General features: G+C 38.4%; 1 protein-coding gene across 1 annotated transcript; it reads right to left on the bottom strand.

The window, feature by feature from the left end:
* Positions 1-272: 272 nt before the first annotated feature.
* On the bottom strand, positions 273-20,590 carry LOC149017725 (Leucine-rich repeat protein kinase family protein). Its single transcript, XM_089152044.1, has 4 exons — positions 17,570-20,590; positions 15,081-15,209; positions 3,581-3,603; positions 273-1,607 (listed from the first exon to the last, which is right to left on the bottom strand). Exons 1-4 carry the CDS (start codon positions 19,453-19,455, stop codon positions 1,000-1,002), a joined length of 2,646 nt encoding a protein of 881 aa, XP_089008170.1. The 5' UTR covers positions 19,456-20,590; the 3' UTR covers positions 273-999.
* Positions 20,591-23,371: the final 2,781 nt, after the last annotated feature.

The following is a 23,371-nucleotide window of genomic DNA, read 5'->3' as shown; positions in this document are numbered from 1 at the left end:
CCATTTCCACTGGTGCAGCTTTTCCTTTTGAGAGGAAAGTTTTCTTTAACCCCTCCGTTCTTGTTATTGGGTTCACAAACCCTTTTAAGATTTTAGTAATATCGATCGAAAGATCCACTTATCTGCATCTGAAACCCTGCAGTTAATGGACATTCCCATTCAATCAGCATTCACCATAACTGAAAGAAAACTTCAACCTTTTCAAGCCACAAATAGTTGTGTGCAGATCCTTCTCAACTTTGTTTATTTGGGAAATCTTCTTGCAGCCCAGAAGAATTATGGTCTAGAATCAATGATAACGATCTGGATCGATTTGTATCAAATAGTTTACATATGTTTTCTCATTGTTGTTAAGAGATCTGGACCAACGTGTATCAAATAGATTGGAACTGTTTTTCAATTGTTCTTTCTAATATATTTGATCCTTCCTTACCATAACTAGATTAACCAGAGATTTTTTATACCAGATCAATGTTTATTGTGAATGCGTAAACTCATACGTAAAACTTGAATGCACAAAATCACAATGCAGGGAAGTGGTTGAGTTCATTTTTCCTTTGAACCTTGACTGAAAGAAAACCTAATTGACCGAAAAGCCTTAAATCTTACAATTTACACTTCAAAGGAAACTAATAGCAAGGATCAATTACAAGATAAAAATTGCCGCTTGCCCTCATAAACAAGAAGCTCTTCCAAGAAGCAATAAAATTAACTCAGAATCTGGTATTCACCAAAAGAGAAAGGAAATCAATTAAGAATCTGGCACCAGCTTCTGCCTTTCCTTCTATGCAGCACCCACAATTACAAAACCAGTGCCATTGCCCTCAAAATCATTCTATATGCTTTCCCAACTATTCTCCTCTTTAAGGGAAAGAGTTGCTTCAAATGATCCACCCCCCAACCAGAAATCAATAAATGTTGGGTGGAGGTACCTGAGCAGGCACTAAATTGGGGAGCCTGCTGCAGTATTATTAACAAAGAATCACAAACCCCATTAAGCTAGTCTTCCTCAAGCCTTTCTATGTCCCTAAAATCATCTGGTTCAGGAAAAATTTCCTTCGACAGCCTCTTGTGGGAAAATGAGTGATCAAATCCACCACCTTGACCACTGCCATTTGAACCTGTTGTTCCCGACTGTTTTAAAGCACCACTTCCTTCCCTTGTGGCACTTGGAATGGCTGCAGTGTCCAACGAGCTTTGACGCCAACTACCAAATACAGCTGCATTCCAAGACCTCCTGGATGAAGTTGTCCTCGACGGTACAGAGTTGGAGTTCTCTTCCCTCACCACTTTCAATGGGTTTTCCAATGCTTTAAGAATGTACCGCATAATTGGGCGCTTCGATGGTTTGGGGTTTAGGCATGATCTTGCTACAATAGCCATTGCCCACACTTCCTCAAGCAGGTCCTCATCTACTATGAGAGAAGGATCAACAATCTTTGTTACCCGTTCCTTCTCATACATACTAATGTATGGCAGTGTTTGTTCCAGCCAGCCTTTTACAGAAGCATCATCTGATGCACTGATTCCCAGCTTCCCTGTTACTAGCTCAAGTAAGACCTTCCCAAAAGAGTAGACATCGGATGCACAAGTTGCAGACAGTGAACCTGAATGTTCAAAATAAAGAAATTGGAAAGTATCAGCAGTAAGTCTAAGAAGAGGTGTACGCAGGACTGTTCAAGTTTTAAGTGGCCCCAACTCCCAACTCAAGAATTTCAGAACCCTCAAGCAAAGGAACAAGTTCCATGACCCAAAATCCAGCATCCTAATGACACTCATGACATAGGTAAGTGTAACAAATATCAGTACATAGGCATTGCACCATGCTAGGAAAAATGTATAATGGACTGTTACTCCTGCACCCTTCCTCCACAATCTCACAACCAATTACTCTTCTGTCCAACAAAATGCAAACTTTTAAATAAGAAATTATGCTTCTTCCATGTGGAAAGATGCAACAGTAGCCTGTCAGATGAAAAAGGTTAGTGTATCATGCCCTCACAGATGGGCTTTTTGGTCTCACTATCCAACCCTGAACAGGGAACACATTGGTTTATACCATTCTCCACTGTAGGTGTAGCATGGCAAGAATAAGAAATTCCCCACACTGGCATCATCAGGAACCCTTCCCAAGAACTTAAACACTAGAGTGGCCAAGTGATGGGTAACCATTCAGGTGCCTTAGAATAATAAGACTACTTACAAGGATTATTCAGTGTGCAAGTATTTAGGATTCAAAACAGCCTGAGATCACCAATACAGCAGTAGCAGGGATGCTAGTGTCCAGTACATTAACTTCTGTTTACCAAACCACTCAAGACACATTGTATCTGTTAAGTTCCCACTTGGATGGACAGTCGAGGAAGATTATTTACCATTTTGAACAATAGGCCATTTTGTAACAGTCAGGGAATTCAATCTGGCGATCCTACCAGTCGTATAGTACCAATTCCATGAATTAATACTAAAGGACAGATGTTTATCTTAAGAAAATGGATTCTGGGGTCCTGGACAGGGAAAGGAAAAAGAGATATGGGAGAGGAGGGTGCACTCTCCAACAACATTATTTTAGATTTTCCCTCAAAGACTGTCTGGTTCTCACAAAAGAACAGATTTTAAGGAGAACACCAGAAAAATGAACTTTCTGGTCATAAATAGATTATTCATCGATTAGATTGATTAGGAGCAGAAATTATGACGCCCACAATATTTCCCTCTTAAATTTTCTTGACATAAATTAGGATATTCTTTGTCCGAAAAGAATAAATTATAGAAGCAATGGCGGGATGAGGATAATCAGTAGTCGTCATCTACTGTAGCTACTGGTAGCTAGACGGGGGATGTTAGGTAAAAGTATGTCATTTTGTTTCTCAATGACATTTAACCCAACTGCCATTAGATGTTTCTACCCACTCTACCAAAGGTTCATAACAACTCAAATGAAAGCTAAAGGAGGAAGGAATTACAGAGTATGCAAGTCCAAGTAGAAAATGGCAGAACCCCATGTTCACCTGATTCTCAGCCAAAATCAAATAGAGAGGAAGTCATCTTACATCAACTCTTCATCCGGTTTCCTTAGAGAACCAAGTAATCAGAAATCTCAACCTTCTTTTCCACTTGGGATCTTCACCAAGAATTTGTTCAGCTTTCTATGCATTATAGACAACTGAACAAAGTACTAATTTATTCTATCCTTTTCCCTGTTGACATTGATCCTTTTTGGGTGACGATGAATATTCCTCCTTCGGTTAACACGAAAGAGGTAATTCACCATGAGTTGAGCAACCTCCATATGTCCATCCTTTCTAGTGCATATTGCCTATCAAGTAAGTTGATGGTCCAGACCATCGATTATATTCGACTCCAGAGGACAGAATTACGAAGAAGGGTTATTTTCTAGCCCCACAACATCCAAGAGACAGTCAAATAAGAGAATAATAAGGATTGACCAGACGAACAAGTGTGAAAGGTTAACGCCTAAAGAGTGTCGTCTGTATAATCTCATAAAAATTGGTAAACTGATGACAAATTATGGATAAATATTAGGAGGTGGTCATTGAAGCAAGAAAATTGTACTTACCAGAAGGGCCTTGTCCAGAGGTCCTGCACATCACAGAAAGGGAATAATTGTAAGGGGAAAAAATGATAATGTCGTAAAGTAGCAAGGTTTACATCATAAGGAAAATATGTAAAATAGACCACAATACTGTCAAAAGTGTGTTTCCCCACTGGATTGAAGCAAAGTTTATAATGTTGCCTGCCAACCAGGTTCACAATTTTAATAGTATTAAAAGAATATGGGTGCTCCAAGGCATCATCTGACAAAACTAATCCTAAAAAAGTTGTTTTTGTGATTTTAAGATCACCCCCCCCCCCAAAAAAAAAAAAAAACCCACCCAAGGCCTTTAAATATAAGATCCACCAGATTTCATTACTCCTGCAGTGGATACATATCCTGATTATCTTTAGTTTAGGGAATAACCTTGTTCTATGGAGTCATTTCTCTTCTCAAGGTATAGGAAAGATATATCTCGGAATGTTATTTTACTTATTTTCTGGGACATGTAGTCGTCTTTTTTACCCCTGGTGGGTTTTTTTTTTTTTTTTTTTGGGGGGGTGTCTGGGGGGTAGGAAGGGGTCATCTGCTCATAAGATAGTAAGGTTTAGTGTCCCAAGGAACAGTGGCCAGAATAACAGGATCTCCATTGCACACATTCGATTGAGGGGAAGAGTCAAAGATGTGACTTCTCCCAGAATCTAAGCAAGGGATTTACTAGTGGCAGCCACCACCACACCTAGAGGCACTTCCCTCATCTTGGAGAAGTGTTAAATTCTTTTTCACTATAATCAATTTCTAACATAGTTGGAGAGAAACCCAAGGTAAGATGCAACACAATCAGGACAGGGGAAACAGGTTTCTTTGATAGGTTCCATGTGTCAGATTATTCCCCCCCTACACTTATTTGCAAAAGAAGCACCTCACCTAAATCGGGCATTGGAATTATCTGCTCCTCTTGCCTTAAGCAGTTTGTTATGCACCTATCAATTTTAAAGACATTCATTCCAACAAAGGGAAACACTGTCTGAACATCCATTTCATTGGTACCAAATGCAGTGAACCATCCACTTATGCAATCACACTGCAACAAACATGGCTAAAAACCTAAGCTATATTCACTCCCTCCTTATATACTTGCTACCACATTTTGCTTTATAACATCAGCAGCAATATTTATTTCAGAGTGAAAAATATAACATACTATTTTGGGTGTTGCTCCCATGTAGCATCTGTGTCTATGTACAAACTTGTACTCTTCTAAAAAGCAGTACATTGAAACCTGTCTCTGACCATCAAACTGAGCCCAGATCATTGTTAACAACAATTCCAACAAATGGTTTGGAGTTTACTCAAGAAGCCTGTCATTTTGACATTGAGTGAATCATGCTAGAGGATATTGTGGGCCCAAGACCAGATCATGTGAATTTTGACTGCGGGAGAATTAGTTTAATTATTTTCCACAATTAGTTTTTTCTATTTTGCATTAACAGAAGAAATATTTCTGAGCAATGTAGTGTTTATAGTTTTAATTTTGGAAGCTTTCTACTTCGATTTCCCACGTAACTGCTGAGAAGAATAACAATATTCCCCTGCAAGAGTTAGTTCTCATTTTGTGCGCAGAAGTATGAACCCCTATTTATATGTAACAAGCTGTTTGAACAAGATGTTTGAAGCAAACACAATTCCCACTAACTGCCCCCCCCCCCCCCAAAAAAAAAAACAAAGGCTCAACAACCGAAAAAACAAAGAATGAAAAATTAAAAAGAAAATGAACTTAAGAAGCTTTCATTTGCTGCTAATGTCACTAGCTCATGTTTAAGTGGCAAGATGGGAGCTGTGGCAGCTAAGCACCTAGGGTTAAGGAATCTTGCAGAGAGAGCTGAAACATCTTTATCCCCACACTTTCTGTTTTCTTAACTCTTTTCCATCTTCTCTGTTTGAGTTTTGCTTGTGCTGGCAACTTGAATTTGTTAACTGCTGCTGAGAAGCAATCAAGAGTGGTGATCCTTCCAATCCTTTGATATGCTTCATTGACTGTTGCTGCTAGCCTGCTACTTCTCCACTCGAGTTGGGCTGCTGCAACATCAAGACTTCCTTCCATCCAGTCCTCAATCATCCATCTATTCATCTGTCTAAACCCATTGAAAGCTGAAACATATAACTTCTGGTTTCATTCCACCATCACAGTTTCTGTTTTAATCATCAGAATTCAACCGAAATTGCAGAATAGGCACAACTCGATCAGATCTTCAGTTGATCCTAGTGGAGTCATTTAATTGGCTAATTTGCTGCAACCTCCATCTTACCAGTTTGGTGTTTGACGATATATCTCACAACCAAGCAACTGGAATCTTAGGAAACTTGCAGCAGCATTTCATCTACTTACAAGCTTCACTCACTTCCAGCTATATCAGGTTTTACGGTTCTAATTTGCCTGAAAACTTTAAATCTTCTGTGTCATTAGTGATAACCTTTATGTGGGTATTTTGGGGCTAAATGCTCTTAATTTTAGCTCTACATTAACCTTGCTGTTTCCTTATCTTTCACAGAAACATAAAATCAGGGAGGCACTGAAAACAAAACAAAAAACTTTGGGGTTGCAATAATAACTGAGGTTTCATCTCTCACTTCTACTAGCATCCCAGTGGTGCAAACCCATGATAATGGTGGGTAAAATTTAAACATCATTTATCAGAATGTCTCAGTTGGAGGTCCAAGGGTATCCATGGGACTCTGTCCCATGGGTTTATGTCTAATGTCTATGCCATCTAGTTTCGAATTGTTTAAGATCATTCCTGTCATAATTAGACTTTAGGTTCCAATTTTGATCAGATCTTAAGCTTTAAGCTAAAGTAAAGGTTTAATTCTAGTATGTAATCTGTTCAGATTAAAACATAAATAATACTAAAATGTGCGATAGGACTCATCCACTCTATCAAATAAACTTCTCTCCAACCTCCCTACTTCTATCTTTTACCCTGCTTCCTCTTTTGGTCTTAGCTTCTCAAGTACCAACATTATTACAGCAACAACAACCATAATTTATCCAACTAAATGTGGCCAGCTACTAGATCCAATTAAGATTATGACAGTGACAGATATAAGAATAAAAAAGTATGTAAGAAAAAAAAAATTAAGGGAGAAGTCAAGGAAGCATCCCAGGAAAATCTCCGTACAAGGGGCTGTCTGCGATCCTAGACCTCCAAATAATTCCATACATGGTCAGACAAGGATCAAGTCCTAGCACCTCTCCACTAGTAATAGTAGGCCTGCCCCTGCCTCTTTTAGCTTTGTCAGACTAGATATGGTTGCTACTCCTTATTGGTGCAACTACTCAGGCCGACCCAAACACAAGGCAGCTTCCACACCACAATGAATCAGGTCCAATTCGAGTCATTGCTCTAGTAGGATTTTAGGAAATATATTAGTTGGGGTGAGTTATGTTTAACTTTATTTCAGATTTTAGCATAGTAGGATATTTGCTTCCTACTTCCTTTTAGTTTCTTTATTTTAATTGGAGTCCTAGTTAGAGGGTTGGCTGTAATTTAGGAGTCATTTAGTTTTCCACATGCATGATGTAAGTAGAGATCGAAAATCTTGAATCCAGTTTATGGGTTGACAGCCTTGAGTTGCTTAAGGTGGTATTGTCACATCCAGAGGAGATCGTTAGTGCGTCTGCACTAACGACACACAGGGTCTCAACAAAACTTGTCCTGGATTAGTGCTACTCAAGATTCAGTTCTAATACAATCACTCCTTACTCTTTATCTCTACTGATCCTTACTGTTTATCTCTCCTGATCTTGCTGAACATCCTCCTCAACATCCTCATCTCCTCTACATTCACCTTATTTATATTACCCTTCACAACTGGCCAACATTCTACCCCATATATCATAGCTGGCCTAATTACTGTCCTGTAGAATTTCTTTTTAAGCCCAACAGGCATGTGTTTATCACATAACATTCTCGGTGCATGTCACCTTTCTACCTTATCAATCCTACTTTAATTTAATGGGAGATATCATCCTCAATATCACCTTCAATATCTCCTTGTCTGATACTTCGTGGGCACCCTGTATTAAGGCATATAACACATTTACAAGGTTATTTTGAAAGAAAAGTCACCCACAGTGGCATTTTGGATTCATACCTATGCTTGTTAGTGCGCAGATGAATCTGTATGTATTTCACAGTTATGCATTCTTTAACTATATATGGGTCACTAAAGTACAAAAAGGTGATGTTACTACCCACCAATCCACTATCATATGCATCATATGGCACCGCTGTGAGCATGTATGGCTGGTGGAGTGGGTAGGAGAACAATTTGTCGACAATCCAATACATCCCTGTGACTATGAGCAGGAGCCATACTCAAAACTCAGATTAGATCAAGACATCTCCCCCCCCCCCCCAAAAAAAAATCCTAATGAACTGACAATAGGGATGAGAATGTGATGCATCCAGCTCTGAGAGTGCTGGAGAAGGATTACTCTTTTCACCAAAAATGGGGCAAAACCAAGGCCCACTTTGGTCTACTAAAATATTGAAACTTCACCGAAATATCGAAATTTTCCCTGAAATTGTTTTTTTCTTTTTACTTTATAAAGGCGTATTTCCTTTTGGTAAGACCAAAATATTCCAAATTTTGTACCCTAGTGTCACCTTCCACATTTACTTTATAACATTATGTCTATGTACCAAATAAGTATTTGGTAGCCTTACGTGGAAACATGATGTGGATGTCAAGATGAATCCTATTTTGGATCGTCGGAGTTGGACTGTTACTAAGTTATCCTCAAACCATGGTTCAAGAACTCGAGATCTCACCAAGATCTCGCAAGATATCTCAACGTATTCAAAAACCGAGGGAAAATGGAAAGCAAATCTTGAAAATTCAAATATCTCAGCCGAGATCTCCATTGAACCAAGATCTCAATCCAACCCCTAAACACCAAATCTCGATTGAGTTGAGATTTCAATGCTCTTGCTTTCCCCCTTTTCTGCCTTGTGGAAAAGCCCATTTTGTAGAAATTTTTGCCAGAGTTTTGGCCGGAACACCTCTTAGTCTTCATCAACAACCCTCCTACAACATCTATAGCAAAGATTGAAGAGATTTTCAACTAAATCTTGAAGAACAGTGAGATTTCATCCCAAATCATTTTTTTTTTCTTTCCAAAATCTATGTTCTAGACTTGTTATATGGATATTGATTAAATATCTGTTAAACAACTTGGTCTGATTTAAACTTACATAGAAACAAAAAAAAAAAATCCCCCTTATAACTATGATTTTGTCATGTGAACATGTTTGATGTACAATATATCATAGTTGTTTGAGTTTAAATCTTAATGTATCCATATATTAAGTCATGGTTGTGTAGTTTACCTTTAAAGTCAGCATCTTCACTTCTTAAGCACAACGGTTTCAAACTTAGGGTCAAACTGAAACTCACACTTACAGTTGCTTTCTCATAAATCTAAGGCCATCATTGTGTTCAAAAGGCATAAAATAGGTTGGATACCAATTTTTAGCCCCAAAAGAGCCCTAACACCCACCAAGATAGGCCACCAAGTTGTGTTGAGATGGGAGGAATTTTTTCCTCCTTGACAAAATCTTGCTAATCCCAGTTTTTTGGCCCAACAAGATGGCCATCAAGATCAAGTTCTCGAACCTTGCCGCCAGTGAAGAGCTTACTTTTTGGTGTACACAATTAAATATTTCTTACGTGGTTTGGTTGAGCAACTCAAAGCTTGCCTGGTTGACAAAGGCTGTGATTATATAACTCATGGTGCACCTTAATTCTGCTCGAGTTCTATCTCATTGTCCGTGAAGCTTAATTGGTTTTTGTTTCAGTGAGTAATAAAAAATGCCTTTATGGAGATGTTGAGCCACACGAACAATGATGTGGGACCGGAAATGAGGGAAAAATCAGAGAATCAGTTCCCAACGATCACTTTGAATTCCATAATTGAGGTTGTGATCGGAGCTATGTATCCAAAGGTGTTACATTAGATATTAACCCGTTTTTAGTTAATCCATATTGACTAACTGCCTCCATTATGTTATTGATGGAAAATGTAACTTTTTTTGTTATGGACCTTCCAAATAATTTCCATGGGAGATCCTCACTGATTGTTTTCCAGATCCTATGCTAAAAAGATTCATTGTCTTCATAAAAGTAGGAGAACCAATAAAGTTTAATTTTTCAGGTTCATCCCTAGAGTTGAACACCACATTCTGGATCCTATACGTAGAAATCAATAGGAAAGGTGTATCCCTTGTGATACAACAGATCCAGCTTGTTATTGATAAAGTGAATAGATTTGCTATTTCACAAAATCTCTATTCTGATTCAAAATTCTAACATAATGTATGTTCCCCCGCCTTTCTGTTTATGGAAAGATGAAGTAAATAAGAAAATAAATTTTTTGTTAAAGAATGAATCTTAGTGGAATTATCTATATCTGGATCATTCTTCAGAACTGTATCATATCCAAGACCTAATGAAATAGGATGAATTGAGACCGTACGGAAATACGTAATATTGAATATATCGACCCTTTCTCTACTTTTCAATGCATGAAAGGGACAAAAGAAACAACTCGTTCCTTCTTCAACAAAATCTGATCTCTAGTGGTAAACCCAAATATTGTGTTCTATTCAATCTGTCCAATATGTTGATTACAAGCACAAACATAACAAACAAAAGGAGAAAACAATAACAAAAAGAAAGCAATTATACTGGCACTAACAATTTAAAACTTGCTAAAACAATTCATGTTACATATTACCTTTTCAAATAACTAAAAATCCCACTAGATGCAAAAACTCAAAACTGGACCCAGCTCATTTCCATATGGGTTCCAAATGGGTTCAGCTGGTCCAAGGTAAGTACACTTGCATCAATTCTCTTAGTGTTGAGAAAAACCAGACCCCAAAAAATCTGTACAATGGCAGAAATAGAATCTTATGCAAGGGGCTATAGGCTCCCAGTCCGCGACTTTCACCAAAAAAAAAAAACCCCAAAAATATGAAGCCTTTGTGTGCATCCTGGCTGGAAAAAGTGGTGTAGAATGGACTCAGGATAGGAATCCCTTTCACTACAACAGATTCCATCATTACCTGATTCACAATCTTCTCAGCTCCTATAGCCACTATTTTGTTCTGGTTGAGGAGGTAGTGTCATACCTCCTGTGGACTGGAACAAACATCAGTAATTAACTGAATATCTTGGGCATATGATAAGGCTGTCGGTGCACAAGTTTCCACCACAATCAATGATTCTTCTTCATGAATGCACCATCCTCATCCCAACTTAATAATGCGCAAAGAAGAATCAAACACTTCACAATATTGAGAACCAAAGAATTCAACGAATACATATTCCTCGGAATGAATAATAATATGTTTACTCTTTGATAACATCTCTACCACAGATCGGCGATAAACTTGTTCCTTGCCCTTAATCAGTAAAGAAGTTAGCAGGCTTTCAGATTCATTTCCTCCTGAGTGACTCAGTTGATAGGGGGGAAATGATTCATAATTTCACCTACGGCATGGCTCTAGAAAGTGCTTTCTTACTTTAGCCTTCTATTGGTGAATGGTCTCTGCTTGCACGAGAGTTTCCTCAAGAGGTTGGTGACTTTAATCTTGGTTAGATCAGGTTTCAATGTCCCAAAAGCGCTCCTTTTCAATTTCTTATCCAAACTGGTGGCTTTAGCTCTCGTACAAGCCATGAAGTTTGTTTTTGAGGACGCTGAATTGGCATGGATGTGCGATAGCATGTGAAGAACAAGCCTAAGACCTACCCTCACCAAGAGGACAAGGTGAGTTTCAAGGGGGTGGTAATGATAGGCCCCTAAGAGCAGGACACGCAGAGGAAAGAGAGTGGGGGCAACATAACAACTGCTGCTGGTGGGGGATAAAAAGTGGGAAGATGTGAGGAGACGATATTGGTTATTTGGCGAGAGTATTGGGCAGCCTTTGGCTGATGAGCAGCATTCACTGTAGGTTCCCTATCAAAATCCATGACATTGAGCTAAAACAACTATAAGGAGGCTCAAGCCAGAATTAATGCAAATCCTACAAACAAAGAGAAATTTATGCCACTAATCTTGTAGTGGTACTTATAGGCATGGAAAACATTTATCGCAATCTTGCCAAAATTTCAGTGAATTTCGGAAATTCCAAACCCCAACTAAACCAGATGTGGGGTTGAAATGAAATTATGATCCTGCGACGATAATTGGACTGAAAACTCAAAATTTTGGCTATAATCTCAGGAATTTTGAAAATTAAGTGCGACTCAAACTCAAAGGGATGTACTGAGTCAATTTTTGTCAGTGACATCTTCTCATACCCAACCCGCCAGCAATATATCTACCAATGGCATCATATGACTTATCACAATGGATCAAGGAGTTTCCACAAAATTTCATGATCCATATCCTACGATAGGTGTACTCAAAGAAAAATGCACATTAATTCCATCAAACTTTCATGAAGTACTAACAATTGTTTTAAGACTTTAGGAGAATGTCCTTGAAAATTATGTACTTGATTATTATGAATATTTAACAATATGTAATAATGATTCTTCTTTTTGGATGAATAAAAACTTTTGTGGTCGCTTTGTTTATGTAATAATGATTCACTTCATTACTTGTTTAAAACTTTAAATTGCTTATTGTCTATGGTCATGAGTACTTAACCAAAATATAAATGTTTAATTACACGTGACGATTCAACAATGTATTGCCAATCAAAGGTGAATACAAAACACCCATTTAGGTGACTATTTTTTCCAACGAGATCATTTAAATGTGTCAATATAGCCTAAAATAGGCTCCATGAATGTGAATTTATGCTCGAGATTGTTTAGATGTGCGAAAATATATTTAGATTTGATTGAATAGAAACGAATAAGCGTGTGAATCTAAAAAACTATCGTGGGTTGTTCTTTTAACCAAACTAACCATGGATATGTATTTATAGCCCCTAAAATAGGTTGTCTGAGAAGAACCAAACCAAAAAATGCATAAAACCCACCGAAACCTGACAAAAAATTGTACCAGGTTTCTGTGAGATTTCAGCCAATATCTTGGTATTTTGGTGGACTCAAACCCAATGCTACATCGAGACAAATGAGATTTCAAACCATGCTTATGAGAAGTGCAATTAACACAAACGGGAGTGAAGCTCACATAGAAGGCAAAGGGTAAGCTAGAAGTGAGTTCAATTTACATATATATAAATAAAATAAAATAAGAAAAGAAAAGAAGAAGAAACAAGAAGAAGATGAAGTAGAAACTAAAGGCACAAAATCTAAGAGAAAAAAGGGGAAGTGAGTACCAAGTTTACCAATAAAGGGGGTCCAGTTTAGACTTTGTCGTTGAACCATATGGAAAACCTCGAGGAAAACTAATTGAGCAAAGCACTGCGAAGACGTGTTAGAGTCAACTCTGGCATGTGAGGTCAACACTGGAGTTGTAGTTCAAGGATGAACAAAGTATGTTAAATCATTATCTTCTTCTTTTATTCTTTCCCTCTCATGTTCTCTCTTTTGTTCTTGCCTATCACTTTCTCTTCCCCTTTTTTTTGTTAGACTGTTGCTAGAGGTACCCTAAAGTGGTTGAGTGGAGGTTTTCGGGGAGAAAATAGTGGCGAGCGGGTTGTTACTGCATGACTGAATGGGTTAGGATTTTAGTGGGCTAGTACGTTGGGGTTTTCACTACGGTCAGTAAGGCAGAGGCTGAGTACAGATCTATGGCTAAAATAGTCATAGAATTGATGTGGTTGACATCTCTCCTACAAGAATTGGGGTTCTCAGTTCCTAAACCGATGTAGATGTATTGTGACAATCAGGCTGCAATCTATATTGCTAGCAATCTAGTTTTCCAGACCGCCATATTGAGGTTGACTGTCATTTTGTGAGCAATGCAATTATGTAAAGGCAAGTTTCAACTACATTTGTCAACTCTAGCAACTTTAACTTGACGACAAGTTCAGAAATAAGTTATTTCGACCTATGTTTGTTAATGGGTGTTGCAAGTGGGAGCAGGAGATATGTTGGAGGCCATGGACTCTAGTAACATGGGACTGTCTCTTATGTTTAAGTAGCTCAGTTTCTTAATATTTCTTATCTTTTCCATTGTATCTAGACTTAGGTTCACATCCTGAGTAGGCCTTTAGCTAAAGTGAGTTTTATTTCTAGAACGTTACCTAATCAGAGTAATATGAATAACATCAGCACGTGCAAAAGAATTCATTCATTGATGTAGCCAGGCCCAGCCCCCCTCCAAGAACAAACAAAAGTTGGCCCAGGACTCAAGCCCAATTGGTGCACCAAAGGGCTGGTCGAACCTTCCCAAGTATTTTGGTCATTTTGACAAATTTCAAGTGTTTTAACTCTGGGTCTCATTGAGTCTAGTGTATTGTTCGAGGTCTTCTTGGGAGGGCCATGGTGGAATTATTAGATTATCTTCTTCAATTTCCAGCATTGTTCTTCAAGCTTCAACAGAAATTCAAAAACCACAGCAGCCTTCTACCAGTCTACAATTAAGTAAACCCCTCCCCTCCCCATTCCTAGACTTCCCTCTTCTTCCCTCATCCATCGCACCCTTCTTTTTTGTTTTCTTGAAGTTTCTTGAATTTCTGGACTTTCTTGAGACCTAAATTTAGATTTGTCCCAAACTTTAGCCTCATTCCGCTAACCCAAGTGAGCTTAGATCCCAAATTGACCCCACTCTGACCATCCAACTTCCAAGATACAATTAATTTCTTGAATTTTTATACTTGCCAAGAGCCTAAAAAACAAGAACTTTAATATCTTTCAATTTAGACATCCAAACCCCCCCCCCCACCAAGCTTTGGGAATCATCTTCCTATATTGATACCTACATTCCTTCCAAGTTTCAAGCCCATTTTGATACCTATTTATTGCTCTTATCACAAGAAATTTATCCGTATCTCCCATGGGTTGGGTTTTCATATATCTTGACCACAGAACATTAACCTAACCTTTCCCTTAGGAAGTATTTTCTTCACAACCAATTTTTCTCAATTCCCTTCCCTTGAAGGATCCCCTATATTAGTTTCTCAAATCCACCCATCCCATATTGGATATTGTTAAAACCCTAATTTTTCCCAATTGCAATTCCACAATCCACAAACTACTACTGTTGGTTATAATAATCGAAGCAGGCTTCCCACGAAATGATTATTTGATTGCTGGTTCACACGGAGAGGATCCCCAAGTGAACCCAATTTTAATGTCTGATATCAAAATTCTTAAACCCTATATAACCTGTGTTACATCATTCATTCTTTCACAAAGCCTTCTCATCAACCTCCCAACTTTTTCCATCTTCTTTCTCCTTCTCTGGTACTGGGTTCTTAAATTCTGATACTATTACATCATCCAACATAGTATACAAAGAAGAAAAATATATTGGTTCCTGGCATTAAATCAAAGTATAGAAATGACATTCCAAATTCAAATTGTAAAGAATACTTACTGTGGTAATCGCAGAAGCTTGGTGATAACATTTTGATGAGTATCCCCTTCCTGAATGCAAACCTCGCTCAAGCTTCCAAGCCGCACTTCAAATTTATCATCAAGAAGAATACTACTCGCTTGGACATCTCTTCAACAAGGAAATAAGGAAAAGCTTTTAAGTCTTGCATACGAGCATAAAAATTTATATAACAAAATTAGAAAGTGATTACACAGCATTGATAAGTAGGGAAAAAGGGAATGATGCCTGGGCACACATGCACTAGCCAATTGGAGAACATGTGCAATTTACCCCCCCCCCCCAAAAAAAAAAAGAGTACACGTGCATTGATGCAAGTGTTGCCCTGGGTAGGATGTTTGCCTTTCTATGGGACTGCTAGACACAAGAGCCACATGGGCCATGTGACCAGGTAGCGTTCTTTTGCCCAACACACACACACACACACAGTACCTAGCTAAGAATTTCCTTTCACTATTCAAACAAACTATGTAAACCTCAGAGAACTATTTGAATAAAATGACACCACATCAAAAATGGAAATAGAGGAACAAGGAAAAGGCACTTCCATAATGGATGACATGAAACGAAAACAATCAAACAGCAAACAAGTCCCAGAAGTGTACACAAGGACCATAGTATGAGAACTACCCCAGACCTCAGTAATGTATTCCCTTCTCTTTTCTTTTCTTTTCTTTTTTTTTTTTTTTCTTTTTTTTTTTTTCGTTTTTTGGGGGAGGGGGGTTGGAGGGGGGATTTTGAGACAAGATGCCCAGCAATAGATCTCAGATATCTTAGTAATATCTCATGACCCTAGTATATCTTGGAATTTTACTAAAACTTTTGCTTAGCATCTAAATCAGGTTTTGATTTTAAACCAAACCAAAAGAAAATGAACCAACTCAACGAATCCAGTCCAACTCAGTTTGTGGTTCACCAAGACCAAGTCTTGAACAATGACACGGACTAGTAGGCCACTGGTCCCTAAATATCACCATTAGTTGCAACCTTGGCATCATAGATCATCGAAAAGACCAGCCCAGGCAAAATAGTCCAGTGTGCATGTGCGCAGTTTTCTATTCCCCAGGTGACAGAACCTCTCAAAATGGAGCTTCACAGCATTCAATTCATGTGTTTGTTCGATACTCAATAAGATGAACAATATTCGGACAAAAAATATTACAAACACCAAAATCGAATTAAGAGATGCATTGTCAGCATGTTATGGAAGGTGGAATTCTCTTTGGAAAGATATGATAACTGGAGTGATACTGGCAAAATCATGAGTGCCGGAGGGCAACCAAGGAAAAAGTTGCAGTCAAAGCATGAGGCTCCAGCCATGCGAGGTCTGGGGGCAGTCATAATGCATGCAGCCTTTACCCCAGCTTTTGTATAGAGGCTCTTCCCAGACTCAAACCCATAACAACTTGGTAACAATGGAGAAACCTTACTTGTTGCAGTTCCCACCAAGACCCGTCCTCTGGAGGGCAAACCAAACTGAAACACAAAAGTTCATGCGATTTGTCCTACTGCAATTATTGCTGCTGCATGCTAAAATGAAATTTGTAAAACGGCTTTGATCCATGGACACCTCTGAGTCCTTCAAAAAATGCTCAACCATACTCCCGGGCACTCATAGGTGTAAAGAGAAATGTGAGTTTTCAATCTAAAAATAGAAGAATTCTAGAAAAGCACTATCAGTGTCAGGCACAACATCATGCAAATCCAGGACCCACCCAGATTCGTACGATCAACACTGAAAATCAGACAAGAGTCCAACATACCAAGGAGTTGATGTAAGAGTTTCTGCTTCTTCCTACACATTCCAAGGCCAGAAAGGAGCCAAACAGGCACACCAACAAGTGTGCAGTCTGGAGACAACATCTTCGAACACCCATCCACCATATCCACAATTCTGACCCATGGAAAAAGTGTTACTGGTTAGTTAAATCTTTGCCAGTAACAAATTTTCAAGTCATCTAAGGCAATCCCATGACCCTAATAAGAAATGATAAGCAGCCTACATAATTATGATGCCACATGGGATTCTGATTGGAGAAAAAGGATCCCTGTTGTCAACCTTATTTGGTTATAAGGAGGATGAGCTGAGTCTGCAATCAATTTAATGATTGGATTCAAATATAGAAACACAAGTAAAAGTTAAAAGAAAACAATGGGGAGGATGTACGAACAAGTAGCCATGCGTTGGTCCAGGACCTAGGCTACAGAGAAAGAGCTAATCCAACTCTAACTATATTGTTGTGGCCATGATATGAAGCCCAGAACCCTACTTATATTAAGTTGTCTTAAAGAAGATTCACATGTGTGATTTGATGGATGACAAATTAAGGAATAAAGTTTTCAGTCTAAATTTTGACAGGTTACCATTTTAACAGATCATAGTCTCACAGAACAGACCCAGAAGGAAAAACCTATTATAGAAACAGACAATCGATAGCTACAAAAAACACACAAAAGCTCGTCAAGCATACCTGTGAACAATGGGGGGACAACACTCATGATGTAGATAAGAGAGGCCGTCTGCAGCTCCAATTGCAATTTTAAGCCTCGTTATCCAATCTAGAGACTGTAAACCATCATCTTCTATATCAGTCTTTCTGTACAATGAATTAGACAAGTCCTTGTTTGGCATGTATTTGTAAACCAGGAACTTCTCATTCTCTTGCTCCAAACAGTGACCCAAAAGGGGTACCAACCGTGTATCCGAAACCTTGCTAAAGAAATCCAATTCCCTCATGTATGATTCCTTCTTGACTGGTAAGCTGACATCAACCCTCTTGACAACCACAAGAATGCCACCTTCCAGGACACCACGGAAGAGGTCTCCTGAGTGCCCATGTTTGATCAAGTTTGCACCACTAAAATCATTTGTAGCCTGGAGAATCTGTTCATATGTATACGCATCTCCCAAACTTGAAAAGTTAATTGATACCCCAGGAGGTGGTGGGCTGCTTCCAGGAGGGGCAGGCCTCACATCACTACCTCTTTGATCTGAAACACCTTTTACACGTCTCCGCCTCACTAAGAGTAGTGCCAGAACTAATAATAATATTACGATGAAACCAAGTCCTCCAAACACTCCACCCAAAATGGGTGCTAAATTTCCGTTGCTCTTGTGTGTTTCTGTTGGAGGAGCAGGAGAAGGTGCTGTTGTGTTTCCAGCTCCATCATAAGTCAGGCCTCTTGCAGCATAAAATGATGAACAGTCTTGCAAACTCCTCTGGTTCGATACATTTTGAAGGCAGTTGTAAGCAATAGAAACATTACTACCAGTATCAATATTTACAATGCCTTGAAAGTAATTATCAGACAGATCAATAGAACTGAACCTCCTCATAAGGAAGGTTAGAGTTCCATAGAACTGATTGTGCGACAGATTGAAGATAGGTAGTGTTCCATTAGCATTTGAACTAACGTTTGCAAGACTGCCCGTAAAGTTATTTCCTGACACATCGAGTAAGCGCAACTGAGGCATTGACCAAAACGATACGGGTAGAGTACCAGAGAAATTGTTGTGACTCAAAACCACAGACTGCAGCTGCGTGAGACCAGAAAATAAAGTATTCGGCAACGAGCCAGACAAGGAATTCGAGCTGAGATCAAGGTCAACCAGGCGAAAGAGCCCACCGAACTGAACAGGAACATCGTCAGTGAGGCTATTGCTTGAAAGGTTCAAGAATCTAAGGGTAGAGAGATTCCCCAGGGCTGAGGGAATCGAACCTGAGAGGAAATTCGAAGACAAGTCAAGCAGAGTCAGATTGGCGAGAGTGGAGAAAGACGAAGGGATGGATGCAGTGAGTGAATTCTTCGAGAGATCGAGCACCGACAGATTCAATAATTGACCTAAGGAAGATGGTATGTTACTGGTAAGGGCATTTTTAGAGAGATACAGAGAATTGAGAGCGGTTAAGTTTCCGAGAGAAGCAGGGATGACATCCACTACAGAACAGGACCGGAGATCAAGCACTTGCAGGGAATGAAGACGTTCGCCGAACCAGTCAGGAATGGAACCCGGAAGCGAAAAGCCGGAAGCATTAAATGAAGCCAAGAGAGTAAGATTAGCGAGCGCATCGACGGAAAACCGCGGACTAAGACTACCAAGGCGAGTGCGCTTCAACCCCGATATGGTTATTCCGACGACTCGACCGCCACTGCATTGCACACCTTTCCAAGACGAGCAAGGATCAGCTTTTCTCGGCCAGTCCCTTGCCCTCAGCCCTAACGATGAACGGAGATCAAGCAGGGCAACTCGTTCAGTCCAATTACTCAATGGCTCCGACTGCCCCAACACCAACACATACTGAAACAATAAGATGAGTAAAACACTCGCCACAGTAAACCAGTGACGATCCGCCATGACTTACGAACAGAGACTCTGCGACGATACCAACAAAAACAACAACAACGACGATGGTGTCGATGATCTCTGCATTTTCAACTCGTTTATCTTTGACTGCTGCCTTGGCATCCCATTGCTAATATACTTACGCGTAAGAATCTAACGGAAACCCCTTCTTCTCTGTGTATTGTTCTATCTTTCGTTACTCTTTCCTTTAACAGCAAAGCTTTGATGCAACACTTGTCTCTCCCCATGCGCCAAAGCAGAGAACAATACATGAAACGTCACAAACTGGAGATTTCTCTTCTACCTTCAATTAAGCTTTCTTCATCTCTCTGCTTCGTAAAGGGAAAGAGATTGGTAAGAACAGATATTGAGAGAGAGAGAGACAAGGGATTCTTGACTACTTAATTAATCAGTCGCTCTCTTTACACAGCTACAACCAAAAAAATTTAAGGAAAAAAAAAAAAAGGCAAATTTTAAATGCCGACATTAATGATGGAAACTATTCCAACGGCCTCTTCTTAGCTCAACTGTTGAGGAGGAGAGGAGAAGAAGAAGAAGAAGCTGCTAAAGTCACCGGAACTGCAAATCTAGGGCAACGAAGTGGTTGAATCGGTGGCTCTCCGGCGAGTATTAGCAGGCTCAGAGGAGTAAACACCGGCGTTGCTACTTTGGCAGTTTCAGAGCCGCACCTCACGTTTGACCTCTTTCCAGAAATCCCGCCACTGCCAGCTAATCCCGAATTATAAGGCTTCCGAAATAAATAAATTAATTAGTGATTTTCCCATCCTTACCCTTCTTAGTCTTTTATCTCTCACTCGTGTAGTCGTGTTCATCTTCAATTACTTGACTAATCTGATGCTTAATTATGGTTATCATTTATGAGTTCATAAATAATGGTTTAAAAAGAGAATCACTTCTGCACTTCTGCCAGATCTGTTTCTGTTTCTGTTTCTCTGGTCGGAGATAGTCCTCCCTCCTCCGGTTTAGTGAATGGTGATTGATCAGTTTGAATCTCTTCTGATTCAGAATTTATTTCTGTGCTTATTGATGAAAGAAAAAGAAAGGAAAGTCAGGAAAAAGAAAACGATTGCCATAAATACCCACCAAACGATTTCGGGAAACTTGGACAGAAAATTACTCGACAAATTCCTGCCAAATCGATCTGTCAGAACAGTGAGCTTTTATTTTCGTTTTCTCGCTTAAATTACAAGATTGACATTCATGATTAGATTGGATGATGAGATGAGATCATCAATAATTTTCGATTAATTAAGTGTTGTTTAAGTATTAAACCTGCACACTCATCTTCTTCGCTACGTTATAATTTACTGATTTTAGTCGCCGGCACCCGTGGTTACGGGGTTTTAACGTGATGGGCACAACACAAAACACGGTGGGCTTGTGGGCCCAGCCGACCCAACCGAAGTCCATGTGGATGGCTAATGGGTTTTTCCTCTGGAAATATATTCATGATTGGCTATGGATGGTAATTCTGTAATTACATGGAAATGTAAGGGTTTTATGTTTAGAATTATCTCAATTTAGTCAAACTATACGGGTGGTCAAAACTCAAAACCCTCTTATTTCACCTCGATGACCTGACTGACTGACTCACACTGTTCCGTCGAGGGATAATCGCTGACGTGGCAACGCTTCTTACGTAAAATCTAAGTTGGACCGGGTCCAGATTTTCTCCTATTTCTTGAGAGAAGTGGACGATCGTGGACCGGGTCAACTCCCACTACACAGCTTACGTGTACCACTTTGCTTTCGAACCTTTCTTACTTTTCATGTGAAAGTGAGAAAATGGGAAATGGATGGAATAGCCCCATATTCTTATGTTTGGATGCGTAGACTTTTATTATTCTTTCCAAACTCTCTTTCTCCCAATCCCCCCAAAAAAGAACTTGAGCAGTCGACATATCCAAACAAAATCTTGTGGTGAATTGTCAGATAACAAGGGTCAGCATCATGCCATTTGATTCTAATTACACTGTAATGGTAATGGTATAATTGTAAATTCCATTATCATGGTCTCAAATTAGGAATCTCCAGAGATTTTAATGTCTAAGGTGAATCTACCAATCGTACGCCACATAGTGGGCCAAAGGACGCGTCTTTTTGCTCTGGCATGAGGCCCATGCCCTCAGAAGGCTGAAACATATCCGTACCCATTTATGTCATGCCCAAATCTTCAAATCTTTCCCGCCACCAATTCCGGAATTTTATCAGATCCATTTCCGGCATATACCATTCATTTCCCTTTGAATAAGGACACATATTTATCGGTCACATTCAATTATTCAAATTAAAATAAAAATGTTTCTATCTTCTAAATCTTATCTCAACCTTTGGATTTGAGTGATAAACACGTGTCCTTCATCTATACATAAATTAATGGTCCATTTCTTTGTTACAAATAGACAAGAATTTGCTCTCAGGTTGCGTAGAGCGGCCATCCATAGAGGATTATTAAATTATTAAAATGAAATTTTTTCTAATTGTCAGATTTTCAAAAATATTTACCCAATAAAATATTTTACAAAATTTTTACTCTAATAAATTCTATTTCTTAAAATAATTATCAAATTCCAAATTTTGTTATAGTTTATTCCATCCAACTAATATTTTCCTATGAATTACCAAACGTACCCTCGAGTATGTTATATATATTTTTAGTTAGTATTTTTTTATCTTTTTAAATAACTTCAAATTTAAAAGGTATATTATCAATATAAAATAATAGTTTTGAATGCTAACTCAAACGTGACAGATTGTCTACCTATTTTTGAATAATTGAATTAGATAAAAAATAAATAAAAGATACAAATAACTAACTAAATTTATATATAAAAGACTTAGGATAATTTGGATAATTCATATGAGAATATTAATAAAAATCAAAATTTTAAAATTTGATAATTATTTTCAAAATATAATCCATTTGAGTAAAATTGTTTTAAAATATCATATTGAGTAGATTTTTTTAGAATCTGACCATCTAAAAAACTCTCCCTTATCAAAATGCTTCTAGAGGACTGAATAGTAAATTCTTGTGAATTATGTGAGAGCATGAAAATCATTAATATTTTTTTATTAATTAAAAAAAAATGTAGAGTCTTGCAAGGAACCTATATATTTTTGTTGAATATTTTTAGCCCATCGCTTTCTTTTAAATGGAAATTTCAATGTCAAACTCTACCGGCAGGGGTTGCCTCAACTAAAAACGAAAACAAGATGGAAGTTCTCCTAACATTTTGATTCATGTAAAGAGATGGAGAGTGATATTTGATACATGGTTGACGCAAACGGGAATCTTCGTATCCATTGGTTGTTTAGACAAAACGATATCTTTTCATGTGGCTCAATAAGGTTGGACGGTGTTCATTGGCCTCTTCATCTTAAAAGAAGAAAGTTTTCCTTGGAGGTGTGGGGAGATAGGGGTCGAGGAAAAAAAGCCGATGAAACCATTGACCCTGACAACTAGGTTAACCGGAGCACGACCATTCAGGCCTTAAAGAAATGTGAAATGTGGTATTCACCACAATGCTTAATTAATACTAATTGTTGTGTGATTAACTTTCACCCAATACACCCAATTCTCAAATATTCAACTCCGATAACAACAGAAACTATTCGGACCCAAAAAACAATTAATATGTTTTCTAGATGGTCAATGTTTTTGGAAATCAAATAAAAAATAATACTAGACGGCTATGTATATTGATTTCAAATTATTTAAATCACAATTAAAAATACCCCCCAAAAAAAAAAAAAGGCTGTATATAAATATGTATTTTTCATTAATATTTTATAAATGTTCCCAAAACTAACACTCTATTCAAAAATAAAATATTTATTTAAAAATAAAATAGAAGATAGACTTTGTTAGTATTTTTTCTATAATTTTTTATATACAATTTTTTTA

This window comes from Hakea prostrata, chromosome 4 (assembly GCF_041222555.1).
Source record: "Hakea prostrata isolate BN-2017 chromosome 4, UWA_Hpros_2, whole genome shotgun sequence".
Lineage (NCBI taxonomy): Eukaryota > Viridiplantae > Streptophyta > Magnoliopsida > Proteales > Proteaceae > Hakea > Hakea prostrata.
Note: the sequence above shows the minus strand (reverse complement) of the source record. Positions and strands in the feature narration are given on the sequence as shown.

What these genes read in the sequence shown, in the direction of transcription:
- LOC149017725 (XM_089152044.1), bottom strand. Translation starts at nt 19,455, where the DNA reads ATGGCGGATCGTCACTGGTTTACTGTGGCGAGTGTTTTACTCATCTTA. An exon ending in TGTCCCCCCATTGTTCACAG is followed by an intron (nt 15,210 to 17,569) that starts GTATGCTTGACG and finishes TCCTTGTTGAAG; the next exon opens with AGATGTCCAAGCGAGTAGTA. An exon ending in CTCTGGACAAGGCCCTTCTG is followed by an intron (nt 1,608 to 3,580) that starts GTAAGTACAATT and finishes TTGAACATTCAG; the next exon opens with GTTCACTGTCTGCAACTTGT.